The sequence below is a fragment of the Scophthalmus maximus genome, chromosome 19, assembly GCF_022379125.1.
Source record: "Scophthalmus maximus strain ysfricsl-2021 chromosome 19, ASM2237912v1, whole genome shotgun sequence".
Classification (NCBI taxonomy): Eukaryota; Metazoa; Chordata; class Actinopteri; order Pleuronectiformes; family Scophthalmidae; genus Scophthalmus; species Scophthalmus maximus.
This window is the reverse complement of record NC_061533.1, coordinates 17,828,693-17,855,814: the sequence shown is the minus strand read 5'-3', so window position 1 is coordinate 17,855,814 and position 27,122 is coordinate 17,828,693. Positions and strand designations below refer to the sequence as shown.

General features: G+C 42.0%; 3 protein-coding genes across 3 annotated transcripts; all 3 read right to left on the bottom strand.

Moving 5' to 3' along the window:
• Nucleotides 1-7: 7 nt before the first annotated feature.
• dpysl2a (dihydropyrimidinase like 2a) lies at nucleotides 8-8,526 on the bottom strand. Its single transcript, XM_035640625.2, has 14 exons — nucleotides 8,151-8,526; nucleotides 5,863-5,951; nucleotides 5,555-5,739; nucleotides 5,249-5,413; nucleotides 4,890-4,951; nucleotides 4,664-4,744; nucleotides 4,503-4,571; nucleotides 4,292-4,412; nucleotides 4,033-4,189; nucleotides 3,611-3,752; nucleotides 3,329-3,499; nucleotides 2,324-2,503; nucleotides 2,062-2,248; nucleotides 8-1,954 (listed from the first exon to the last, which is right to left on the bottom strand). The coding sequence occupies exons 1-14, from the start codon at nucleotides 8,190-8,192 to the stop codon at nucleotides 1,863-1,865; spliced, it is 1,743 nt and encodes a 580-aa protein (XP_035496518.1). The 5' UTR covers nucleotides 8,193-8,526; the 3' UTR covers nucleotides 8-1,862.
• Nucleotides 8,527-9,221: 695 nt separating this feature from the next.
• bnip3la (BCL2 interacting protein 3 like a) lies at nucleotides 9,222-13,304 on the bottom strand. The gene is made up of 6 exons (XM_035639026.2): nucleotides 13,172-13,304; nucleotides 11,832-12,102; nucleotides 11,619-11,700; nucleotides 11,420-11,526; nucleotides 11,150-11,299; nucleotides 9,222-10,904 (listed from the first exon to the last, which is right to left on the bottom strand). The coding sequence occupies exons 1-6, from the start codon at nucleotides 13,221-13,223 to the stop codon at nucleotides 10,856-10,858; spliced, it is 711 nt and encodes a 236-aa protein (XP_035494919.1). The 5' UTR covers nucleotides 13,224-13,304; the 3' UTR covers nucleotides 9,222-10,855.
• A 2,110-nt stretch (nucleotides 13,305-15,414) lies between these two features.
• Nucleotides 15,415-26,803, bottom strand: ppp2r2aa (protein phosphatase 2, regulatory subunit B, alpha a). Its single transcript, XM_035639025.2, has 10 exons — nucleotides 26,437-26,803; nucleotides 25,930-26,007; nucleotides 23,437-23,534; nucleotides 22,982-23,147; nucleotides 22,702-22,814; nucleotides 21,436-21,613; nucleotides 20,465-20,629; nucleotides 19,655-19,824; nucleotides 19,344-19,435; nucleotides 15,415-18,555 (listed from the first exon to the last, which is right to left on the bottom strand). The coding sequence occupies exons 1-10, from the start codon at nucleotides 26,441-26,443 to the stop codon at nucleotides 18,276-18,278; spliced, it is 1,347 nt and encodes a 448-aa protein (XP_035494918.1). The 5' UTR covers nucleotides 26,444-26,803; the 3' UTR covers nucleotides 15,415-18,275.
• Nucleotides 26,804-27,122: the final 319 nt, after the last annotated feature.

Genomic DNA, 27,122 nt, shown 5'->3' with positions numbered 1-27,122 from the left:
AGTAGCATAAGTTACTTCTTTTTTTTTTTATTGTAATCCACTGAAGTCAACACATAAAGGGTCAAATGCTGACAGGACCAATGATTTCCCCCCAAAACCCTGATATCCTACAAAACATACATCACCGAGAGAGTAACACACTTGCTGGGAGAGGGGGCAACGACAGTGCTGAACATCACAACTCAATAACCATTACCAAGAAACGTCCCTGCATGTAAATCACTTCACATCAAAAAGCTTGGCATACAAAACCTACACTTGACAGCAACGGAGGGGAAATAACCCAGTGTTCTACAGTGCGGCCGGGGTGGCTCGGTGAATACACTACAACCCCTCGAGTGAGTGTGGTGTCAACAATGTTGGGCAGGGGGACGGTTAAGGGAAGAACAACTGGCTATCTGGCAATTCATTCACAACACTAACACCGGGAACAGAGGGACACATCATCATCATCATCGCCGCACTGTGAGGGATTTCATACACATACTGAAGCATTTTTCATCAGGTCTCAAAGATCTTGGTTCCGCTTTTTCAAAGAGCCTTCATAGATACAGCGTGCGATCAATATCTTACAGAGGAGGCAAGCAAGTAGTTCATATTAACAAGTACCCGAAAACATACAGACAGATCCAATACGGAGAAAAGAAAGAAAAAAAAGCTCACAAACAGGTTTACCATTTGGATTGTAACAGGTGCAAAACCAATTCCGTCAAAAGTGGGTAATTGGCAGCTCTAGTCTGGCTGCCGTTGTTACAGAGCTTACATGACTGTTGTGTGCATGTTGACATCATCCTCACATATACAGCATTGGTCTAATAGCACCAGGTGTAGAGAGGTCGTCGACAAACCTCCCGTGTAGCTTCTTCGTTGCGCCTGTCTGCGTTCTCGACAAAACACACTGATCTCAATATGGGAAGCTTGCCATGACAACCATTTCAAGAACGTGAGGAAAAAAAGCTAATTGATGAGATGAAATGAGGGGATAAAAGGTTTATGTTTCTCAGATAAAATGTTATGCTTCAGCCATTTCTCCCCGCCCCCCCATATTCAGGCGGAAAATTAATGTGTGGTTTCACTCTAAAATACCCTTTCTTTTCCTTTCAGTGCAGTCAGCGCTTTCTAATAATTCATAAAAACACAAGACATCAATTTAAACAAAAAATGAACAAAGTGCAACTGTAACACAAAAGGAAGACCAAAGTGAATTGTTCAGTTCGTACTGCAAGCATCAGATAGAAGTAAAAGAGGTTCTACGGTCTAATCTTTCATGATCAGTATTTTGAGGTGTTTGTATTAACAATGTCACATTTCTGTTGTCAAACAGCAAAGTTACAGTGTAGCAGTGTTATGACGTCGACAGTGCAGAGTTTGCTTTTGACTACAGGCCGGGTGTAGCACGACCACCAGCACATTCTTAATAATATCGGGCAAATGAACAGCGCAAGAGGAAAAATCGTAAAACAACTGCTAAATATAAAATGCCCGCCCATGAAACCGACCGTTTCTCAGGCCAAGATTTTTGTCACCTTTCTGAGCCAATAGGGGGCAACTGAACAGCTCAAACATGTACAACGAAAAATATACAAAAATGTAAACAATTGTAAACAAACTTTCATCAGTAATCAACCTGGGCTTAAAGAAGCTGCATCAATTCACGTGATCCTTCTTTGAAGACAGAGAGTGGAATATGGCAGGAAAAATTTAAAGAAAATGGAATAGTGCTTTCTTTCTTTTTTTTTGCGTGAGGTGACATAGTGGTAGTGTGTGAATAAGAATGGATGGAGTACTTCTGGGTGGAGTGCAGGTGGAGTCAGAGGTGACCAGAGTGGACTCCTGCACCACGACTCAGTTGTGAGAGGAGATTAGCCGAGGCTGGTGATATTGGCTTTTCCACCAGGAGGAGCAACGATGCGCTGGGTATTGCGACGAGGAATATTGTCATCAACTTGGGCACCTAAAAAAATAAATAAAATTAAGATACAATATGGTATAACTCAAATGCCTTGTTGCGACGGAGGACAACGGACAGGAATGAAAAATCTGTGCTCGGACTCGACTCACCAGAAAGGCTGAAGCCAGACTGGTGGAGGTTGCGCACAGGCTGGTGAGTAACCTGCTGTTGCTGCTGCTGCAGCTTGGCAGGGGATGTCTTCACCGAGGAGACTGTGGACATCACCTTGGGAGTTGCGGTCACTTCACATACCGGCCCATCGTACTGGCCCCTGGGGACACCTCGCAACTCTGTGAGCTACACATACAGGCAAACTCGTCAGACCACCATCTGCCTACACTGTAAAAATTGAGCGCGCCTGCTCAGACTCACCCTGCTGCGAGCCTTTATCCTCTTGTACACTTGGTCAGGGAAGGGTTTGCGGCTGACGTAGCGCCCGCAGCCCTCGGTGGTGTGCAGGCTGCCCTCCTCTAACACAATCTTGCCCTGGCTGATCACCACCGATGGACCTCCACGAACTTCTGTGCCCTCAAAGATGTTATAATCCACAGCCTGGGAGAAGAGAGATTTGATGAGGTGAGAAACTAAAACACTGCTCACACTCAATGGAACGCAAAACATGTCTTGTTATAATCATAAATTGCAATTGTTTTATACATAATCAAGCTTCACAGAGGAGGAGACTGGTTTAAACTTAATTTGATAATCATGTAACTACACATCTGAAAGTTGCGGTTTTGTGTCTTTAATGGTTAAGAAATGTCCAGATCTCTCGTGTTTGCTATAGCCGCCCCAAATCTTTGGAACAGTTTACCGTTTACAACTATCTAAACTTTCGGTGCCATCTTAGCTTTTTGAAACCAGAAGTAACCGTATTTGGAGGAGCGGGGAGTGGGCCTGACTGAGTGCTCGTCCACTGCACGTTCCACCTACACCTGCAACATGATGCTGTATTGCAGAAGACTTGAAGCTAGAGATTGAGACCATAAACTCCTTAGGAACATTTTTACTAACGTTATAAATCAAGTGAGAAGTAGGGAAATTTTCTCAGGGGACTTCTTATTGTAACCAGTAATGTTGCCCTCTGCTGGTCCTTTGAGAGAATACAGGTTTTAGCCACTTTCCGGACGCCAGTTATTACGCCAATTTTTATAAACAGTCTATGGAATTATCATGAATTTTGTCCAATCTATTGTTGCTCTGATTGAAAAGTTTTCAAACCTTTAACTGCTCCAATTACATCTCTTGTTAAATTAACAAAGCTGGGGAAGCGTTACAGCAAAAAAAGTGCATTGAAGGCCATTACACATGGTTTTTCAATGCGTGACACAAAAGACATTATGATAAGAGTCAAGTCAGACAAAGTAACCAGCTGACCAAGTTGTGGCTCTTAGCTGAGATGATTTTGGTGATATCTGGGTCCCATAGCACAAGGTCAGCGTCAGACCCCACAGCGATGCGCCCCTTGCGGGGGTACAGGTTGAAGATCTTGGCTGCGTTCGTGCTGGTCACTGCCACAAACTGGTTCTCATCCATCTTGCCAGTCACCTTTTGGGACAGGACAAGGTGTCACATACAAGCACCTTAACACACACTAAAGGGTTCACAGAGGGGGTCCCTCCTGATAGGAATTTTGGGGAATGTGTGAAACAAGCTCACCACACATTTGTCCCAGATTAGGGACATCCTTTCCTCAGTGCCGTTGGTGCCCTCTGGCATTAGGGTGAAGTCATCTTTTCCTATTGCACGCTGAGAGGTCTGGAAAGTGCAGTGAGCACTGCCAGTCACCTGCAAGTCCCCACTACATGAGAAAGAAGAAAGAAAGAGGAAAAATAGAAAAATAAGGCTACACTTAATATGTGCAGTAAGTCTTTGACCAATAACTCATTACATGTATTTGCTACATGTTGAAATGAGTGCAGTTGAGTAAATGCCACTTCAGTGTGCCTCCTCCACAAAAGGGGCATCTCATACAGTCACAAAAAGAGGTACTGCTGGGTAAAAATAAAATGTTTCACACAGCAGTAACACATGTCAAACTGTGTTCCTGTCATTTTTATGTCCTGGCACAGAGCGCCCACCATGACAACAGGGAGTTGAGGTAGTCTGGGGTGGTGGGATCAGGGCTGAGCGGTGGAGAAGTGACATAGGTTGCGGCCTTGGCCCAGTTCTTGCTCCAGTAATGGGTGCCGTCTGTGCCCAAACTGGCAGATATTGGCTCTCCATAAACCACAGCACCTATGGGAGCAGAGAGGCCAAGGTCAGTGCAAAGTGCAAGAATCTTGTGTCTTGGCAAACACCTTTCTGTTTTTTTTTTTTAAAAACAATTTCTCTTTTTACCCCTTTTCCTGGCGAGAGCAATGACATCAGCAGAGCTCTTGCTCATCACCTTGGTGATGTAGAGGGGGCAGTTGGTCTGATTGGCTATGGTGACAGATCGATTGACTGCCTCAGCCTCCACCTGCAGACACATTAAATCAGATTAATTTAGTCTGACGGCTTTCTCTTTTGGCTGCATACAGTTATTTCAGAAAGCAGTCCTCCATCTTACCTCCTCTGGGCGGCTAAGTACATGACCTTCAGGGCCAGTGATACCCAACTCCAAAATACGTCTCTGCTCCTAAAACGTCCACACAAAAATATTATAATCCAAGATAGAAAACAAGAGCTTGCAGCTACAACTTGACCAGCTTTTTTCAGTGGTTCTGTTACCTCGGCAATGATGTCTCCATTTTCAGCATGCACCTGAGCAATGGCTCCGAGATCTCTGATGACGCTAAACACCTCGTAGATCTGAAATAATAAATAAATAAATAATGAACACACTCGTCAGCTCATAGGTCAGATATCCACGGCAAAGACATCTAACAGCCGGGGAAACATATGCTCACAAATGCACTGACAGATGACTGGGCAGAGATCTGCATGCAAAGCATACCTGAGAGTCAGAAAGTTGGAAAACATCCTTATAAGCCAAATAGACCAGGAAAGAGTTGACACCTGAAGATAGAAAATGTATGAGCGAAAACAGCAAAAAGTGGAATAGACAGAGCAAAAGAGGGAAAACCGAGAGCGAAGGAGAAAAGTCAAATCAAAAGGATAGATATCACAAAGCATAAATACTGAGTTACTGTGTAGCGGCAGGTTTTTTTTCACTCAGTGAATAAGTTGCAGATCACCCCCCCCCATGCAGTGTCAGAGAAAATATTTTTTAAACATTTCACTGCATCAGTGAAAGTGTCAGGTAAGTTGGTGATTTTAAACTCTATGTGGAGATGTAAGCTGTTGACTACGTACCGTGATCCTTCACTAAGGTCTCCATGTCTTCCTGAGTGCCTTTGTTCCAGTCGGTGATGTCCACATGCAGAGAATAGTCACAGCAGGACTTGCTGTCGGCCCACTCCCTCCACTGCTTGAAAGCGGCAACCAAGCTGACGCCAGGCTCCGGAACCACATGGTCAACTACACAACACAAACAAAACAGGTTAGAATGAATGTGCATCAACAAAAATGCATAATTAAATCACACGCTTGACAGCATGGACATCTGCAGTGTTTAAATCCCTGTGCTTTTAAACTAGTCTTGTCTGACACAACACGTACGGATCATGGTGGTTCCACCAGCCAGGGCCGCCCGGGTGCCCTGGTAGAAGTCATCTGCCGCCACCATGCCTCGGTCAGGCATCTGGAATCGCGTGTGCACGTCAATACCCCCAGGCATCACCATTCTCCCATGAGCCTCTATGATCTTAACTCCTCCGGGAACAATGAGGTTGTCTCCAATTTGCCTGAGAAAGACATGTGAGAAACCCCAACAGGAATTAATTAAGGGGACATGACAAACACTAAGACAACCGAGATTCAAAGATTTAAGGTGCCTGTGACCTTTTTGTAAACAAAACTGAACTTACTTGATGACTCCATCTTCCATGTAGATATCAGCCTGGAAGGACTGATCATCGTTCACAATCTTTGCTCCTTTGATAAGGAGACGGTCACTCTGAAACGAGGAGACAACATTTCACATCAGCTATGAAGCACAAAATAGAGGACGACGTCATCTGTTTTAATCACTATTGGCTGATAGTCAGCTGCATAATTGAAGAGCAAAATGTACTACTTTCTCAGACAGAATAAAAAACATACTTGGGCCAACTTTACTGATTCAGTGATTAGAGCTACTCTTCGTGATTTATTTAGGGCTGCAACTCGTGATTATTTTTATTGTTGATTAATCTGTCGATTATTTTGATAACTTAAGAAGCTGAAATAAGAGAATTTATGTATTGTGGCAGTGAAAGTAATGTGTCTTTGCTGTTGTTTAAATGCTGAAGCATCAGTTGCAGAAATCCCCACAGAGGGAGTTGTTTTCCAGGGGCCTCATTTGAGAGTGTTATCTGACTTTTTTTAGTCTTAAGAGAAATGACAGACTTAAACTGATTCATTGATTATCAAAATAGTTGCAGATTCATTAGGTAGTCGATTACTAATTGGCTAATTGTTGCAGCTCTAGTTTTATTCACACATCATAGACATGATGGCGTTTGAAGGGAGGGAGCATTCCTTGATCAAAACCCTCAAGTAAAAGCGCAAACTGCTGAGTGGCACAATGAACTCCACCTGTATGGGAATAAAGCAGAATGTACTCGGCTGGCCTACTTCTCCTACAGGCTTCCCAGCGTCTCTGCGGGCCGTAAGGAGAGCTAACGAAGACTGAAGTGACTGAAGTTTCTAATGTCCAAGGATGGGTGGACGCTGACAGAGGGACTGCATTAGGTGAACAAGTCGTGGCCAACTGGCCTCATGTCCCAGGCCATTGCTTTTCTATAATGGGGTCATATAACCTAATGTCCTCCTTTCTGTGCCTGATTTCTAGGTGACAAGCATGCTGAGCTAGTCATATACCTTAAATCAAATCATAAGGGCTTTCGTTGTTGATGCGGTCCTTAACCACCTACATGAATGAACCATAATGTCGAGGATATATATAGGCTGGCACATTTTACTGCCGTAAATATAGATCCCGTAATCTCCAGATGATAAAACCGAATTGGTCACTAAGAAGTGACTGTACTTGGTAAAGGGCTCAGTGTCAAGCAGTGCAGGCTCGGCTGTACTATAAATGGACGTAGGTGAAAGAATTGAATTACTAATATTCGGGGACAACGCCTAATCCTGGTGTTATGCTAAAAAGAAAAAATCAGTTCAGATCAGAGTTAAACTTTCTGGCTTTCACTATCTGCTTCATTCCCAACTGGTGGCTTGGAGACCTGGGGACCTGGGCCATCGGGGATATTCACAACCCTGCATTGACAACTAGATGGAGAACTGTACGTACAAAATCAGACCAATGCATTTCACAAGACAGCTTGGTGCAATGAAATGATCAAACTTAAAGCTGTTTGCTGTGATATTGCTTGAGCAGTCTGCCTAAAACAGCTGCACGATGAAAGCTTAGTGGGGGCAAAAAAAAAAAAAAGAAGGTTTGGATGGGTGCTGTCCAATGACCTACTTTACAAAAGAGGTTTTACTTCTTGGAACTATCACGGCATCCTTCCTGTCAATGCTGTGCTTTCGGGTTTAAAGGCTGCACCACAAAACTGAACAGCCGTTAATTATGTCGTCAAACAGCCATTTACCACAGCGTTTAACCGAATCAGGGGTTAAATAACCCGAGCTGGTCCAAGCTGCAGCATTGGAAGATGCTTTGCGCGCGCGCACGCGCGCACACACACACACACACACACCAAAAAAAGTGTCCGCTGAAGACATCAGGATGAAAGAGGATGAGTGAAAGACATAAGAGGATGAAAGATGAGGGGACGACAGTGAAGGAACCTGTGCCTGGATACGTTCACAACGCGCCTCAAGCTGGAGATGCCGAGGCCGAGGCCAGCCGAAGGAGGCGAGATGGTTTCACCTACACTCGAAATGAACAACTGTCACAGAGCTCACTATAAATGAAGCCACGGCGTCGATCTCATTGTTCAGCCCGGGCTGTCAGTGCGCTGGAGCTGGAGCAGAGCTGCTGCTGCTGGTGGAGGAGGTGGAGGAGGAGGTGGAGGTGACAGTGTCGGAGTCAATGAAGGGACACGGGGGCTAGCGTTGGCTAGCTGTTGAAATTAAAACAATGCCACCTTTACGAGGTAAATGTACCCCCCCCCCCCCCCCCCAAAAAAAAAGATTAAACAATACTCACGGTGATTCTTGGGATGTTCTTCTTTCCTTGGTAACCCGACATTTTGAGGATCCCCCTTTTTTTTCCTTTTTTTTTTAACACAGCTGCCCCCTGCCGCCTGGCTAACGCTAGCTAGCTCGCCTAGAGGAGAGAGAGAGAAAAGACCCTCAGCTGCCACTGAAAAGGAGGAGCGGACGTTTCTGCCTGTTGGCCAGTCGACGCGCCGGGCGGTTCCTGTCGACGCACAGTCAAGTTGGCACAGTTTACGCAGCCCGACAAAAAAAACAATTGGAAGCGAGTCGTGATGATGTATGTCGTTGCCTAGAGAGTCCTGTGCTCGAATATACTGCTGTAGCAACCAGGCAGGCACCGAGAAGAGGAGGGCCACGGAGAGATACCGCGCATGCGCACTGCCCCGCCCTGCTCAGCTCCATCTTTCTCTGATGTTTTTTTTTTTTTTTTTTTTTAACAAAGATCATACACAGAATATTTGGCATTAAGATCTTAATATTAACCCTTACAAAACATTCAAGGCACATAATGATACATTAAACAAGATTCAAAAAATAACAAATAAATAATATGCAAAATAAAATAATATCATAATAACGTAAATAATAATGACAACTAGATTCCCTGAGCGCGTAAGAGGTCATGGAGGTCAGTCTTCAAATATTTTCAAAGAATCATAAGCTTTGAGGAGCGATTTTGGCCAGTTTCTTTTTCATGAGCTTCAAGGAACTCAGGTCATTTTCAACAAGGTCCCTTTTAAAAATCTTTCTCTGATGTGTTCGCATCACCTGTGAAATTTACCGTGTCAGAGAAGCAAGGGCAGGGGGTCGCGAGTAGGACTTTAAATTATGCCTTAATCAGATGGGAAGTACATGGAGTAGTGAAACTTTTTTTTTTTATAAATGGTCTGTGGATGATACCTGAATTGTTCAGGCAGGAGACAGTGAGGACCTACTAAACCTACCTGAACATGCAACAATCCGACCTTGTACCAACTTGTATGTACCCAGCCTCTGTGTTCATTATAAGGTCCATTCGAATTTCACAAAGCTCATTAATCAGATGTGAGGAAACCCATAATGATGATATGTGGATTTTATTAGTTATTATGGCTTAAATAATGCATCGAGGTCTATTCACTTCCTTTGTATTTATATTTCAGTCACTGCATACAGTACAAACTTTATTCAAATTCCAAAATGTATTGCACACTGATCGACTGTACACAAGCCTGTTAGGATGACATGTACAGTTTATAAGTTAGTAGGAGTTATATGATGCATTCAAGCCTAAATGCATGTTCAGCGCCTGAAAACCAACACTGCCACTACAGCTAGTACTGTGCATTATGGTTAATGATTTTTCTTATGATTATGTCATCAATCTACAATGACATGAGAGTCATCCAGTCAGCATCATTACACAGAAATCACATGCATTTTCTTCAGGAAATGCTTCACATATCTGTCTCTGTTGTTTTTCTGGAGGTTTTAAATACACTATACGTTTATCACTGTATTGCCATATGTTGAATGATTGCACAGTGAAGACTAAAAAAAGTCAGATAACACTCTCAAATGAGGCCCCTGGAAAACAACTCCCTCTGTGGGGATTTCTGCAACTGATGCTTCAGCATTTAAACAACAGCAAAGACACATTACTTTCACTGCCACAATACATAAGCTATAATATGCATTAATCTCAACGTAAATACAAATTATACAATGCCAAAAGGTGTCTATTACATGGGGCAGATCACAGTTTTAAATTATCTTTCACATCTACATCTTTAAATACTCAAACATATAAGAAAATCCAACAACAGTTAAGATGAATCACCAATGTGCAGTGGTGAAAGAATAAAATTTGGCACTTTGCCATTGCTGCTATATTATGTGTTAAAGGAGATATGTAGCAAAAAAGAAAAACCAAATGGCCTGGTGAATTGCCATTTGGCATTGGTTCTACTATCATGATATACTCAAACAACCCCACTGCATAATTTTGGAGCCACACACTATATCAGTGGTTTAGCTTTCCAACCTTTAAAAAAAATAAAAGCTTTTAAAAGAAACGCTCATCAGGCAACGTGATTCAACTTTTCTCAAAAAATGTGTGGAATATAAATCCCACGTGTGCAGCATCATTTGTTGTCCACCCCCAGTTACCTGCACCTTGAAAGTTAAGCTCAAAAAGTTAAGGCGATAAAGATAAAGATCCATCTGTTCCCAGAACCAATTCAGTTCGTTTGTATTGCAGATATGGCGCACACTTTGGGTTTTTACCCTCTGCCTGCTGAGACACCAGAGGAGAGTTTCAGCTCAGGGGCGGGCCGGATTACTCATGACTTAACATCAAATCAAGTGGAGGAATTTCAGAAAAAAATCCACAACCCTGAAGTAATCTGACATCAAATCCTTATCACATGATTCTTTTTGTTGTTGTTGAAAAGAATGACTAACATATTCCAGCTCTAACAACATCTGTTATCTACTGGATTTGAGTTGATGACAATTTCTGGGTACAATGCTGCTCTGTCAAAATGTGTTGGGAGTGCAACCACATTACATCATGTGCATACTTCTTTAACTAACATCTACAATGGAACAGAATCAAATGCAGATTGAAGTGGAGGTGTGGGTGCAGAGAGACATCTTGACAATGGGAGGATGGTTGGAGACACAAGAACATACAGGCACTGCATCATCATTTAATCAGTAAGAGCTGGTGGAGGCTGTGGCAATTCTCTTCCCAATGTACACCCTAGAAAAAACAAAATAAACATCCATTAAATGCATGAAATCGAACAAGCTGGAAAAACATGGGATGATGCATTAAACGTTTTGGACACAGAGATAGGTGCATCATTCAGGGGTGATTTACTGTAGTGTGCCCAAGGACTGCTCCATAACACACTCACTGTTTTAACAATGAGGCCCAGCTCTGAGCGGTCTGACATCAGATACACAGAATTACATGACGACAGAGTTGCACAAATTCAGATTTACCCGAGGCCAATAGCGAGGATGTGTGAGATGAGTAAGGAAGGGATGAAGACTTTGAGGATTTCAGCAGAGAAGATGCCACCTTTCTTCATGACTCCACTCTTTCTCATACTGAGAGATACTGAACGTCGGGGGTGTCTGAAGTGGAACTCCCTAAGAAGAAGAGGAATCAATCAACCAGTTAATGCTAAATTATCTCAGAAAACAACTGAAGATGAAATCCTGAAAAACTATTTGCTATCAGAATGATTGTGGGAGTGAGAGTCTGCTCACTTTGGTGGAATGTTTTCTGGTCTGCTGGACCAATCAGCGACCCAGTCTACTTCTTTGCTCATTAGGATGTCTTCCTCTCGGTCCTTCTCCACACAGTCGTCCTCTGACTGTGAAAAGGAAGGGAAAGCAATTAAGTTTTAGCAGAAAATGACTGCACTTGAAAAAGGGTTAAACTTCAGGCATAAACGCGTTGTTTTACCTGGCTATCTCTTTGGCTGGACATCTCCACATCGAAAGTTATCTGACCCTCATCCTGATCTGGACTTGGTGGCCTGTGAGGACTGAGTCAACACAATGGAATAAAAAAATAAAAAACACCTCACATTTTAACAGTACAAAATAAAAGTCTTCTTTACCTCCATGCAAACACACATCAGAGCTTCTAATGGCATCTAATGGCTTTCGTCCCTACCTGTCACAGGTGGAGTTGCTTGGGCTGGATTCATGCTGAGCATCCAGTAGGATCTTTTCCATGTCTCCGTTGTGGATTGAGGAAGAGGACGGCACATGCTCTAATCCTCCAATAAAGTTTTCATCGCTCTCGGGCACCACTTCCAGGGTCTGCAGAGTTTGACTCACGCCGGCATTTGCATTTATCTGGTCGGCAGCGGGGGTCATGATCAGGTTGTTCGGCATGACCTGGGCCCCCGTGTTCCCATTCAGCTCCAGCTCAACCCAAGAGCCTTGGCAACACGAAGGCCAAGGGGGTGAGAAGGGGAAGGAAGGGAAATTTGGCTTATTGTGTCAAAGTGCAAAAACAGCAGATTGTAAACAACACACAAACACACCCAGCTGACCTATATTGCCTGCTCCGCTGACGCCGTGCATTGAGATGAGCTGGCTGGCTGTGCACTGCATCCATGACGGCATGCGTGTCTATGTGCCACTGCCCCACAAAGAGCTTGCACATTTATTTTCTTCCCAGGCGGGAGGGAGTTATGTAATCTCAGCACTTTTGGCTGAGCACAAAACGTTTAACGCGCATGGCTCCATGCAGAATATAATCCACGTAATTTGACCACGTACGTATCTATGACCGACTGCGCATTTACAGATGGAGGCAGACTCGGTTTGCCATCAATGCTGCTCTCATGTGAGGTCTTGCATAACCGCCCAGGGATGTCGCTGTTCCAGCTGTGATGTTGTAATAACACGTATACAAGATCGGAGTCCGAGTCGTTTGCTTTAGTCATTCGAGAGAAAAAAAAATGTTCATCGTGAACACACCATTTGTCATTTTAGTGCTTTAAATGTATTTTAGGAACTGTTCGTGTGCAAGCATTGGGCTAACATCCTCTCATTGTTGTCCTTTGGCACTGGCATTGAAATACAAAGACGGTGGCCAGATGAATAAAAAGGGCAACTTGGCTACTCAAGGTGTCCAAGTCATAAGAGCTATTATCAGAAAAATAAAACAGCATAACAAATAAAAGCAATACGTATCGGTCTTTTGTCCCGAAAACTTGTTTACATGATATCTAGGGCCCGCCTAACGCCGTCTCGTGCAGGCCATTGGCTCGCCGCGCCATCAATCAAACATTTATTGCAACTCAATTGGCTAAATAACGGTGACGCGGAACAACGTCGCCCTCCACCCCCTCCCCGAAGAAGAGGAAATTCCATAGCCGATGTAACTTTGACAATAAACTCTTAATTTCACGAATATTTTTTCAAAAACACACACTTTTTTAGAATAGCTACCATAGCCTTTGTAACGTGGAGCCTAACCCCAAAACTGGCGACGGTACGTACCGTGAAGCCCGGGCTCTTCGTTATTGTTTTGCTGAGCAGCAGCGGTGGACATGTTGACTCCCCAGTTTTTGCATTCATCTCATCAGCGCGACTCGCAGCCAAACCACTATGTGCGCATGCGCTAAATCTGTCCAGGATCCAGACCACAAAACAGTCCAGACATCAAAGGCAGCAAAGTTTGTTTATTTTATTTTCATACAAAGGTCAAAGGAGTCTCCAATCACAAATATACAGGACTGCAAGATTTAGAACAATGTTATGTACAAATGTTGCCTGTATGACCAAGGAAAAACAAATTATGTCATTATAAATGACCAGGGAATTTATGACTGATGATGCATATCGATTAGTGGAGTTTGCTGTAGCAAATAATAACTCGCTCCCCATGTTCATGAAATGGCCCTGGTGGATTACGAATAGCTCGTTTTGGTAAATGAATGGGAACGGATTAATTTCCAGTTACCCTCTGCCTCTTTCCTGATTGGAGCAGGTGCAGACTAGTCATAAAACTACTGCATAGATCATGATGGAAAAGGACTTGCCAAGGGTCATATGGCATAATGGTGGTTCCTCTCTGCTACAGATAGCTGAATATCTAGGAAGCAGCATGATCAGAGGTTTTGCAACAAGAAGGGATTTACAGTGGTAAATAAATTCCCTGACAATAATTTTACCAGCAGCATTACTGTCTGTCATTGTAGTATGATATTTTTTTTGAAAGCACTGCATCTCCGTCTTGGTGATGAAGCAGATCTTAATCAAGCTTAACAATGATTTGGAAAGCTTTTTTTGATTTTGAAACAAAAATGTTTATTTTTTCAATTCCTAAATTCTAAAATAACAAAAATGTCTCAGCTAACCAGTTAGGTTGCAGGAAATACAGTCACATTCTCCCCTCCTGTTCCTGAGTTCTGGTGTTGAATAATTGCCTGAAAAGTGAACATTAAGGTGTCACAGTGAAGTTGGCCTTTTGGGTATAAAAATGTCTTTATCCCGTTAGATATTTGTATTTAATTGCGTCATAATCGGCATGTGAATTCTGACATCTTGTTCAAAAGAAAGGGACAGACAGACAACCTGAAAACATAATTTATCCGGCGTAAGACAGAGGCATAAAATTCAGATCTTGGTAAAGCTGCAATAAAGTGACAGTTTCGCTTTTTCTCCAACACACAAACCACAGAGCCGTTTATTCATTTTATTCAGAGTTCTTATTTGAAATTCTTTATTACTTTTAATCTAAATTGTTCTTTATACCATTTGACAAGGACAAACAAAGCTGTACAATGAACCATTTGAACAGATCACCAAAACTCTCCTACAATCTTTATGCAAGAGCCCCTTGAAAGAAAATAAACAATACAAATTTATGAAATTCACAAAAATAAAAGTGCATTTTGTTTTAACTCCTGTGATGCAATAGAGATGTATATAATGCTGCTGCAAGTGTGTGTGTGTGTGTGTGTGTGTGTGTGTGTGTGGAGGGGGGGGGGGGGGGGGGGGGGGGTCCTCATAATGCCAATTTAGACCGTTTCATTGAGATTTCATTGTCTTTTTAACTGTATGGAGGGTGAGTTTAGTTTACCAAAGGTTCATGTTCAAAAGCCATTATAGGAACTTGAATGTTAAAAAAACTAAAAAAAAAGAATCTATAACGATCTACCTTTAAGTAAGGCAGTTTTTCCTGAGAGGCTGCCGTCCTTGCAGGTACAAGGTTTTGATCATAGAGCAGCAGTAAAATCCCCTGAGCAGTCTCCTGTCTGGCACAGGCCAGAGAGTTCAAGAAACATACTTGATTATCTTATTTCTTCTTAATGCTATAAGAAAGGCAACAATGCTCTTGTGAACATCTTTGTGGTATACACCAAAGCCTTGAACAATAGCTATGGAGACATGAGGGGAAGTGAAAAAGATTATTGGTTCATTTATTTATTATTAGTACTTTTTTTAATGAATGAACTATCCCTGCCATCTCTATATATGTGAAGCATCTTGCAAAGTTGAGGTGTTGGAAAAGCCAATATGAAGATTTTTTTTTCCCCAAAAAGAAAACTTCTGATCTTGTAATATCACTACATAGATTTCACTACATAGATTTCTGCATTTTTACAAAACCTCCACAGATGTTTAGAACAATAATTTTTCAACAGAGAATGAGTGAGTGAGGGGGTAAATGCTTCCTTTGAATGAATTACAGGACAAAGCCGATCACTGATCTAATAATTCCCTTGTTGATTGGTGGCTAACTGATAGAATTATCCGAGTGTGGAATGGGACAAAGGTGCCACATTATAATTTTTTTTTTACACACATTGACATGAGGTAAATAACTTGAACCACCCTCACGCAATATTGCAGACAATAGAGAAAAGTTGATGTTTTTTTTGAAACGGTAGCAAAAAAAAAGTGTCTTATTACCAGAAGACATTACCCAGAGCCCTGAGAGACACACGCACACAGAAACCCAACAGTAGCTTAACACCACATATTGAGATGGGCGCTAATTTGGGATTTTGGAAATCAGTTCTCTATGGTAGGAGTGACACAGAAATGTGGTCCAGTGGACCAATAAGCTTCGTGCCCTGATTCAATGGCTGAAGCTGTCACTGGAACATAATTGTATAATGAAGTGAAACACGTGCTCTAGTGAGCCACTTTGCTGAAAATTAAAGGGGCAGCGTGTGGCCGAAGCATTGTGGAGCAGAGAGACAACGGCGTTAACTTTTCCCATGCTCAGGACAGTCGTGAATGATGGCTACCATACAATAATGGTCTGCAAACCAAGTGCTTCACAAATTCTCTTTTTTTAAATAATCAAGTGTGCACAGGAGAGCTACCGCTGAATCACAGGAGAGAGAAGACAATGTCATAAAATAGTTCAAAACAGTAACTCTGCCTAGTCATGGACTTGACTAGCTAAAGCGCTTAACAGTTTTAACATTAAATGTTGATTTAAAATGCCTTTCCCACCTAGGCCTGCAAGGACCTACTCTTTCACAGCAAGCAGAAATTATTCATAAACAAAACAAAATGGCACAAAAAATAGAACATTAAGATCCAAATAAACTCAGAATCTAACTCTGGAGAGTCCGAATAAGTTCTACATAAACATCAGTTACAGTCAGCCAAATTAAAAAAATATAACTGTTATAGTGCTTATGACTACAGATGTACTGACAGCTGAAAAATACTTTTCTTTGGACATCCCAAGTCATAAACGACACACCTCCCTGATGTCACAAAAAGTCTCTAGCTTGCAAACAAAAATACCTGCCACAATGGACAACATGTCTCAAAGTCATATTACAAAGAGGTTACCTGACCTTCCATCTACAATCAGTCTGAGATAGACAGCTAAAGAAACTACAGTGATCAGACTGTAATCCTATTGCTTTCATTTATACAAAAATAAATCAGCTATAGTGGTTATTCTTTTATCAAGTATGGTACAAAACCTCATAAAAAAAAACAACTAAAAAACCCTCTACAAACAAACTAGATCCAGAGGGTTAAAGCGTTTAATCAATCTACACAACGCGCGTTTTGTGGGGAGGACACAGTGCACTCAATGATGGTGCCACAAACCACAAGTATATCAGGCCGCAGCGAGCCAGCATGGCCTTTCATTTTCGAAAGCTTTTGTCCTGAGCTTAAATGGTGGTCCACACATGTGCAAGGGTGACCGGTCTGACCGGGGACACCTCGTCTGCAAGACAGCTTTAAAGGTTTCTAACTTCGGAGAGTAGAGGACTAGTTACTTTGGCATGATAAGCCCCCATGCATCTCCCAAAACCACAATGCCCGACTAAGTAGCACACACCACACTGGTGTCCACGTTTAAGGATTACAGAAGCCTTCTTTATGTTTCAGCCCATTAACATATGCATTATTCCTGCTGCCAATTTTCCTAAAAGGAAGACATTTCAATACACTATGAAATCAACAGAGCCCTGAGCTTGGGATAAGTCCACGCAACTCAGTGACCCTTTACCTAAGTATATATATATTCAGGACACGCATTACAGCATCACAGTTTGGAGATTTTCCGCTACTCAAAAAGCCACTTTATTTTCTTTACAAGCCTTTTCGTCCAAAGCTCTAAGGGGACAAATGTTAAGGAACATGGATGTTGTTTAAAGGATAAGGTGAAGTTCTTTATTTTGCTGCACTAAAAAGGCTGATTTTGTGTCATCAGATGTTATGGTATGTTTGAATTTACATGGAATTTTCTTGCCTGCAACTGAGCTAATACAGAACAATTACTCTGAAGACAACAAAAAGCTCATTGAGGTGGGATACATGTCAAGTAAGGTTCAAGTAGATCATCTTCCCGACTGTAGAAAAAATGTATATGGCTGCTTTGAAGTTAGGACTTTGATGCAATAAATATTGGTTCAATGTCGATGGAGGTTAGAAGTAATGTAAGTGGTACATTATTTGGAAAGAATGAGCTGAAACACTTGAAAAGTTCTTTAACGCAAAAAAAAAATGGTGGAAATTAATAGTGAGTGAACTTGGCAACTTGACAAATACTTGGGGCAAATAAAGGAGTGTTGACAGCTTGTATTAGCAGTTGTTTCAGGCCAGAATGAAAAGGAGCATGGTGACAGAAACATGGATTAACAGTAGAATTTCCTATTCAAGATAAAAAATAATAAATCCTGGTGGCTACAAAACTAATTAACAATTGGAAGCTTTGACATACAAATGAATCATGTCACAATGGCACAAAAGAATAAGGAAACAAACAAGCCATATATGTGTGAGACACATTTTTCCTTTGGTTTGGGATGTAGTGGAGTTGCAAACAGTAAGTTGGTGAATGGAGTGATTCTAGTAGAGGAAACCTTGACAACAGATCGACAAACCCTACATGTTTATATTTGTAATACACATGGAAAATGTGCTTGTGATGGCCAGCTTGGAGGTACTGTGTTAAGTTGCTGCTTGTTGATGGCAGAGTAAGGTCAATACTTACATGACCAAGGGCAGATCACATCAAGACTTGGGGATTTAGTCAAAGACAGACAGATATGGTTTGTTATGGGTGTATCAGAGCAGTGGGGCTCAAGCGGAAACTGGGATCTGAGCAGTTCAACAAATTCTAGTTGAGTTTTTCCTGGAATATGTACAGATTGTTGGTGGTGGCCACAGCAATGATGTTGTCCAAAGGATGCCAGGCCGTGTGGAGGATCTTCTTGTTAAAGTCAAGACTGTCTACACTGATCTCATCCTTTTTGCGCTTCCCACCTGTGCTTACTTTGCGAGGTTTCAGGACCGACCGCGGCTTGCTGTTCTCCCGGGACGCCTCTAAGGTTACGTCCTGCCGGTAGCCTCTGTCGAACATCCTGAAGAAGTTGTTGTAGGAACCAGTCATCACAACACTGCAGAGGGAAAAGGCATGAGTGATGGTGGGCCATATTATAAAGCAACAAGTATATAGTTATTCGTCATGAAACACTGCCCAGAGCATGTACAGAATAGCCCCTGCCATCCACACCACATTTTTTGTTGCCTTATGCACAGATTCCCTGAGTTCAGCTGCATCAAATAAGGGTCAGCCCAAAACAACATGGGCCCTATGATTATAAATATGGTTGTGTAAATGAATGGTACCTTTGATTTTGATATATTTGGAATCTGTCCAGGAGATCGGCGGGTTCGGTTCAAGGACCTTAATGATACCTGCCTACCCGAAACCATTTTAGTAAGTCGCTTTGGACAACCGCGTCAGCTACATGAGCACAACGACAGTGGCTACAACATAATCTTACTGGGCCACAGCAACAATCAACAAAATGTCCACTAAAATAGCTTTAAACATTTAACATCTTGCTCAACAAGAAATCTTGTGACACTTGTTGCAGAAGGACGGAGGAGGGGGAGCTAGCAGCTGCAAAGTTACAAAGCTCTGGAAACTGGTGGTGTTCCTGTAGGTGCTGTAACCCTATGCCCACAGAGGAAGAATGCCTACATTGGCCCAGGTGGAAAAATACCAGAATTCCCCCTTAAACCATAATCAGTTAGTTCCCCCGCATTGCCATCTTGGACAAAACAAGCCAGAGCATCTTTTCTCCTATAGTGATAATGGCAGAAGTCAGACAATTCACCAGCACTGACACAGCAAAGTGTGGAAAAAGGTCTGGTTGAGAAAAAAAAAAAAGTTGCTCACCTGTCGTTCCCATTCCAGCAGCACTCAAACTTGTCGAAGATGCAGTCATTCTCATAGAGTGAACACAACTTACTCCTGAGATATTCATGAACCTGTTTATAGAAAGTAATGAAATGGTGTAAAAAAATGGTGTAAAATCAGCAGTTGTGCAAGAGTGAAACCAACATTGCAAGAGACCTTGATATTTAGATTATGTCTTCAGTAAAATGCCTCCCTCTTGTGGAGATGCAGTAGAATGATGTCAGACTTACAGTCTACAGAAAAACTGATGTAAACATTATTTTTGTCTTGGCATGGCAACAGTTACAGACCTGATATGTCTCTACTGGTCGGCTCTCCATGTTGAGATCCCAGATTTTGACAGACAGGTAGTCACGGGTCATCAAGTAGCGTCCACTGTGGCTGAACTTTACATCAGAGATGGATGAGATGATTTCAGAAAAGAACGAACGATTGTTTGGATCCTCTGGCTCTTCAAACACTTGAAAAAGAAATGAAAAAAGATGTATGACATTCATTTACCCTGACTACTTTAATAACAATGAAAGGCTTTTTAAAAAGGATGTGTCCCAGTCCCACATTTTTGGCAACTACTGACATACACGTCGGCAAACCTGTGTTTTGTAAATTCTTAAAAATTGAGACACAGAAGAAGCAGTTTTGGAGCTCTGGCTCTTAAATAATATTGAGGGAACTCATATCTTAAGCACTTCTCAACGTCTCAATTTTTACCCACTCACACAGATTGGTGTTTCACTAATCAAGGATTCTAAGGAAACTGTGGGGTTGATTGAAGCAGATTTCTTCGAAGATGCCATAGCTGAGCGGTTAGAAAAGCTAAGCACAAGCAAAAGATCTGGGATTTGAACGCCATTGTAGACAAAATGTATGTAGATAGATTTAAGAAAAGCTGGCCTAACAATAGGAGCTGGTTGATCAGAGATCTTTAGGTTCTTGATATGCATTAAAGCACTGTCTTTCTACAAAAAGTGAAACATTTTGCCTCTTAAACCTATTCTAGTTTCATTGTCCATCATCCAGTTTCCTTTAACATACCACAGACACACCTCAGAACACAACAGCCCCGCTGCAGGAACACAGCATGAATGAAACTGGCTTACATTTGGTGTGTTGGTCACACAGCGCTGATGCCCTCATGTCACACAAGCGAATGGTGCCTTTGCTGCTGCTGTAGACAAAAGTGTTGCATTGGTTGGGGTGAAACTCTGCTGCTGTGATCACCTCTGTCAACTCCTCCATGTTGGCTGGCTTAATGTCAACAATATCTGAAGAAGTGAGGTTAAGGTCAAGGGGCTCAACAGACATCCCATCAACTTAAGAAAAGATGCTTCCAAAATATATGAAAGAAAAAGGTTTCATTACTGAACTCGTACAAAGCCAGGCAAAACCCAGAAGGAGCAGCATGGCTCTGGGCCAGCAAATACTGATTTTTGCAGGACAATGTGATCATAACAATGGTATAATGGAATAATTCTTAAGTCTGCTGTAAAACAGTGCCTTTTTTTAATACAAAGGCACTGAATCATGTTTTGCATAGGCTACATAACGGAACTTACTAATCTACTGACATGCATCAGAGAATGTTTCCTAATATGCAGTGAATTTCAGTTTTGCTGCAGGGACAGTCTGTTTATATGCAGTCCAATGTTTGGTGGGTAGGTGAACAGGATGATACTCCAACAGTGAGTCAGAACTACCTTAAACGGACCCAATTCATTATTTCACACAGTATATATATATATATATATATATATATATATATATACACACACAGAAAAAAGTAAACCCCCAAATGTATGTACACTTAAAATCAACCACAAGTTTGACAACTTTTTCTCTGTCAAGCTACACACAAACAACAAATCAACATTTCTAAATAAGAATACATTCCTGCTCATGAACTAAATTGCCCAACCATTGTCCTTAAAGGCTGAATTGTCTTGCAACACACAGACGTATGTGCACCTTTTTCTACAGGCAAGACAATAAAGTCTACAAGAAGAAATATGAAAAATGATGTTAAGATCTGTAAAAGATGTCAGCTGCATAGAGTTCAACAACAAAAGGATACTAAAGCTGCGATCGTTGATCTCCAAATGCCAGAGGTTAATGCGCAGGTCATCTGCAGACAGGTAGGTCTCACAATCACTGTTGACTGAAATCGAGTTGATATGATAAGTGTGAGCATTCGCAAACACTCTTCTAGGGCTGGCTTCCACCATCAAGTCCATGGGCCTGAGTACTGGTACCTGAGGAGAGGAGAGGGAATAGGACCAGTTTTAGAGATAATGAACAGTCTTATAAACTAAGAAAAAAGCGCCTGGCCCTAAGTTTAACAGGTTAGCCTGTTAAATTGAGTCCATATAACTATTCAATAAAGAGAGATCTGTTTTTCAAAAAAAAAGGAAGGTTTACATGATCAGGGAGAAACATTTGATGTGCATGTAAGGCTGAATGAACCTTGTAATACACAGGTGTAACTAGAAACATTCTCCACTGCAGTAACTGCAGGATGGATTATTAATGTTATTGGGCATCCTTCCAATGGGGATGTGTTTACCACGTTCGCGGGAAGAGTCCATATGAACGGCCCGCTCTTATGGTATTCACAATCTTGGACCTTGGAATTTTTCACAAAGTGTTTGCTGATGTTTTCAGAGATGACGAAGGTCACAGAAATTAATTTTTCATTGGATAAGATACTATATTGTTCTTTTATTTGTATAGAATTTGTCTTAGTAATTCTACAATGCCCAACAGCCAAATATTTTTCCTGTGATTATGCTTTACATTAATTTCATTACGTTACACGACTGCTAGCCTGCTATGTTATTAGCCTCTGTGGCTCAAACGCCGACAGTAACGTTAATATTTGTGTCCACATTGCCGTTGCCTGGCAGCGGTGTTCTTAACCACTTGAACACCAAGTACAATGTGAACACAACTTCCTGTTGCTTCCACATAACAAGGAGTTCATGAGTTCTATTTGAAGGCAGCATTAGTTACACCTGTGCATTTTCCCATCACACATGTTGCTTTCAGACATACACTGAAGTCCTGACATTTTCCCTGAACTTTTCTGGAAGGGCTTTATGTGAGAGATGTCCCCCCCCCATGCCTGAATGTTCTGGAAATTTTCTTGCTGTTGTGAACGCATCCGACTAATCTCCTGCTGTGTTCTTTATTGTGAACGGCAAAATGTCCGGAACCAATTTTTCCAGAGTTATTGTCTGACAACAGCTCAAGACAGTACCTTACAATTAAGAATCTGGCAAATGGTTAACATCAACTATACGTTCAACATAAAAGGGACAGTGATAAAACTATTTATACAAACCCGTAGTGTTGTGACAGTATTGGGATCTCTGTATCGCCCATCTTCTTCCTTCAGATTGTAGCCCTCTGGTCTCTTGTCACGCTCACTAATTTTCCACAGCTTTATGGTTTTGTCTGCCAATGACAAAGAGCAGAGACCATAAAAAGTAATATTCAGTAACATGATTAACTGTGTACTTTTAGATTACTTGCTGCCAGAGGATAAACAGAACAGTTTCAGATTTCAAAATGTCTCAGCATTTCAGTGGATTGGTTTGATTAGCATCCAGTGGTTTACTCACCATTTGTGGACAAAAGGAACTGTGCAGCATTTTTCTGAGGCAACCATCGAATCTTGTTGATCTTCTCCTCAATCTCTAGGCTTTTCAGGTAGTCAAACTCAGGCTCGTGGCTCTGGAAGGTGCTGTAAACATTGTACTCTCCTCGGCACTGTGGCTGATTCTTACTCTAGACAATAACAGACCGTAGATAAGAGTTAATTTCTAGTACTATCATAGTAGAAATGGACCTTTGCTAAGACAAGGAGTTTCCGCTCACCTATAAGCAAAAGGCAATTATATATATATATATGTTTGTTTGTTTGTTTTTCAATTTCAAATGATATTTTCCATCTTAAATTCTGCATTCAGTTAGATATGCTGTTCATGTGACAAAATATGATTAAATCCTAAGTGTAAAACAATGATTTTGCCATTTGTACAGATTCACTTTAATCAGATGAGTCACCAAAACTTACCTCCGGCTCCTGCTGAAAGATGACAACTCGACCCCCCTTGTCCCCAGTGGCTAGCAGCTCCCCAGAGTGGTTGAATTCAACCGTAGATATGATGTCAGCTGTCAATAAGGTAGTGAAATTAGAATATCATTAAAAAAATGTAACTTGCAATCCCAATTTCAAAAGTCTAATTTGCAACAGTAGTAAGGAGACTACTGTGTAAATCTGAGGTGAATTCAATATGACAATATTTTCTAGACTGGTTTAAAAGGTGGTTTAACGATCAATTTCCTCCCAATGATGCCCAAAATTCTTCCAGCAGCATTAACAATATTGTAGGTTTGCTGCTGTATTGTCCGCCTGAGAGCAGTGATGTACATGAATACATACACTACAATGTAGCACAATGAAACTTAAAGATAAGGAGAAAACAAACAACACAGCACTTCTCAAAGACGAGCATTCTCATCAAATCCAACAATAAAACAATTGATCCCTGTTTACTGGCTTGCACTCTTCTGAGCTGGTGCAATCCTTAATATAGACGATGGTCTTGTTCCTCTCGTAGCGCAGCACAAAGTGTCTTGGACGGTCTGACTCCATACAAGCTCTCATATACAAACAGAAAATGGCAAAATACAACTGCTTTGTACACTACTAACACAAGGACAGGCTCACATTTATATAATTGTCCTCAGGCAAAGCTTACTGTAAACAACTGTGCAGTCCTCCTTTACACACAATTAAGTCCATCACGTACTGTAAACATTGGCATTTGGAGCGTTTGTTAATTTGCTCTTTGGACAACGGGAAACGGGTGGACACAATTTACTACTGGCCTTTCTGTTCATATGGAGATAAAAACTTTACTGTGTGTGTCTATTGCATATTTAAACTACTTCATGTACTAGTTAGATCTTGAGGTTTTCATTTAAATAAATGTCTGTTAATTAACTGTCACAGAATGAGGTAACACAATGGTAACTGAAAAATGCAGCATTGAGTTGCGTCTAATTGCTGCAGCTTGAAAATAAATGCAATGTGTTTGTCAGTGATCTAAGCACTTACCACTATCACATTAAAAATGTGTGTACAAAACAAGACAACAGTCATTTCCTGGATTTTTTTTTTACAGCAGCTCTGTTACAGCTGTTAGATGAAGGGCTGCCAGTGACAGGCTGCACACCTGCAACATCCCAGGAAGGTAACAGACTCCTTTCACTGTGGTCTGCTGTTAACAGACCGGTGCCATGATGTGTGGCATAAAAATCCAACCACAGTTGCTCACAGAATGATGGAAAAGGGCAAATTAGTACCCAACTACTTTTTCAAATTATTTGACCTGTAGTTTATAAAATCATACTTGCTGGTATCACCAGTAAATACAGGTGTCGCCAAATCAACCAGGACTGAAATATATGATGGAACACTGCAAGCTCTTTTACTTTGAAACTAATACAGACGGGGGGGAAAACTAGAAAGAAACTATTCAACTGTTAATATACTTGACAATTTCTCTCTTCTAAATTATCCAGCAACCTAACTACCCCTTTGCAAATTGAAATTGTACATTTTAGGATCCTCCACCCAATATAACAGGACACACAACAGAAATAATCCTGGCCTGCGCAGAACAGCATATCATACATTGTAAATACACCATATTCCAAAAATGGAATCTATTAAATCACAATTCAGGATTTTCACTATTTGTCAACCTCTAAACACTTCTGTTTGTTCAAAATAACTAGTTCAGTGAAAACATTGCTGAATGTGGATTATTTTAGGTAACCAAACAAATAAAACAGTGTTTCTGGAAAGACCCTTTGCTGTGATGGTGTTCATTTCATGTCATATTGTGATGACTTAAACACCACCATTGATATTCCATTCATCTCTCATGTAAATAGGTTTGCAGTACAAGTCCATGACCATCATCTCCATGGCTAAATACAAACAAAGCCAAGCAGGAAAGGTTTTTCTTTGACTAAGCCGATCAGTCCCTTTATTGTAGGACATCCATGCACTGTCAAAACACATTTGAAATAATTACTCAAACAAATAAAATCATTGCTTCATGAACTTTCGCGTGTCCATGTCCTGACATGGTTAAACCCTGCAGCTCATTCAATTCTGATATACATTGCACTCCCAAAAAAATGCAAGCATTACATAACACACGGTAGACACATCTAAACTGGGGAATTATTAAAACAGTGGCTGTTGACTGTTAACAGCAATTAAGCCAGAGATACATGCTTTCAACAGTCTATAACAGGCCTAGTTGACCATGAGCAAGTGTCACACCACTGACCCTTTCACTTTAGTGCAGACAGACTGGTGCTCAAAAATAGCAATTCGTCATATGGCTTTTCATATGCATAAATACCTCGAGCACAAAGTGCAGCAGTAGCATTGAAGCTAACCTCAACAGGAGGCGAGCACAGGACGTCACACAAGACAGTTGAGTTCAGCAAACGATCGGTGACCACCACCACCACCACATGGACTTACCTTCTGCGACATCATCATCTATCGCTCCTTTGACCTGGGAGAAGCACCACTGCACATCACTGTTCCCACCACCGGCCCCTGCACGAAACACAAGCACGAGTTCTTTTAGTACACCACCATTATGGGCAACTTCACACGCGTTAGCCTGGTGCTAACGATGCTAAAAATACTCCTCGTTATGAACTTCTGTTGTGAGAACGAGGCCGTGCGGGGAACTTCGCCGCAATCGCATATTGCAACTGGTGCCGACAATACCCAGTGACGGGAAATACTTGAAGCTTGTTTGGTGTGGACGACGCTCACTTTCACGCTGTCACCGACACACACACACACACACATTCATGCACTCGCTAGCATCTTGGAAGTATCCTAGCTTGCCCAGTTAGCCTACGCTGGTTAACCACAACAGAAGAGAGCGCGACCCAGCATCGGTGAAGATGGACGGACTCCGCTGAACAACATCGAGAGCTCGAGCCACGCTCACGGGCCTCCGCTCTCCAGCTTTACCTGCCATGGCGAGCGACTCGGACAGAGGGGATCTCTGGAGCGGGCTCGGGCCTTGGGCTGGAGCAGCGCTGGCCCGGGTCGGCTGGGTGGTTCTGACCGAGGAGGAGCAGTGGCGGAATGGTGCGGGGAGTTCTGCTCGAAGCGCCGACGACCGCACAAGTCCCTGGCCCGGTTGAAACTAGCGCCACGGAGCAGTTTTCCACCAAGGAAAGGAAACTGCAAACCCCCGTAGTGGCTTTCAGACTTTGCACTCTACTTTGAGATTTCCCTCGCCTGTGCCTCTCCCAGCATTACGCTTTCAAAATGGCGCAATTCGGGCGGCGCTCAGCTGCCTTCATACTGAGAGCGCGGCGAGGGGGGCACCAGGACGTGTTAACCCGGCTGGCTCTCAAACCCTCAACGATGTGAGTGGGTTTTCCACCATCACCAAAACCCACTTGCTTAATTGATTTGTACCGCGTTTCATCTTCCTTCAAAAGTCAAAAGGACTTTTTAGAAAACCATGTACTAGTCTTAACCCCGCCCGTGTGCAATGTGTCGGTGAGAGAAATCCAACTCAGCCGCGCACGCAGTGTGAATTCAGTGGAAGTGGAGTCAGAAAACTGTAAACTAGATTTGATACTTAAATTTTGAAATGTTAGAATTTGTTTTTATTTTTGGTAGGGGGGGTAACAGAGTTAAACAAT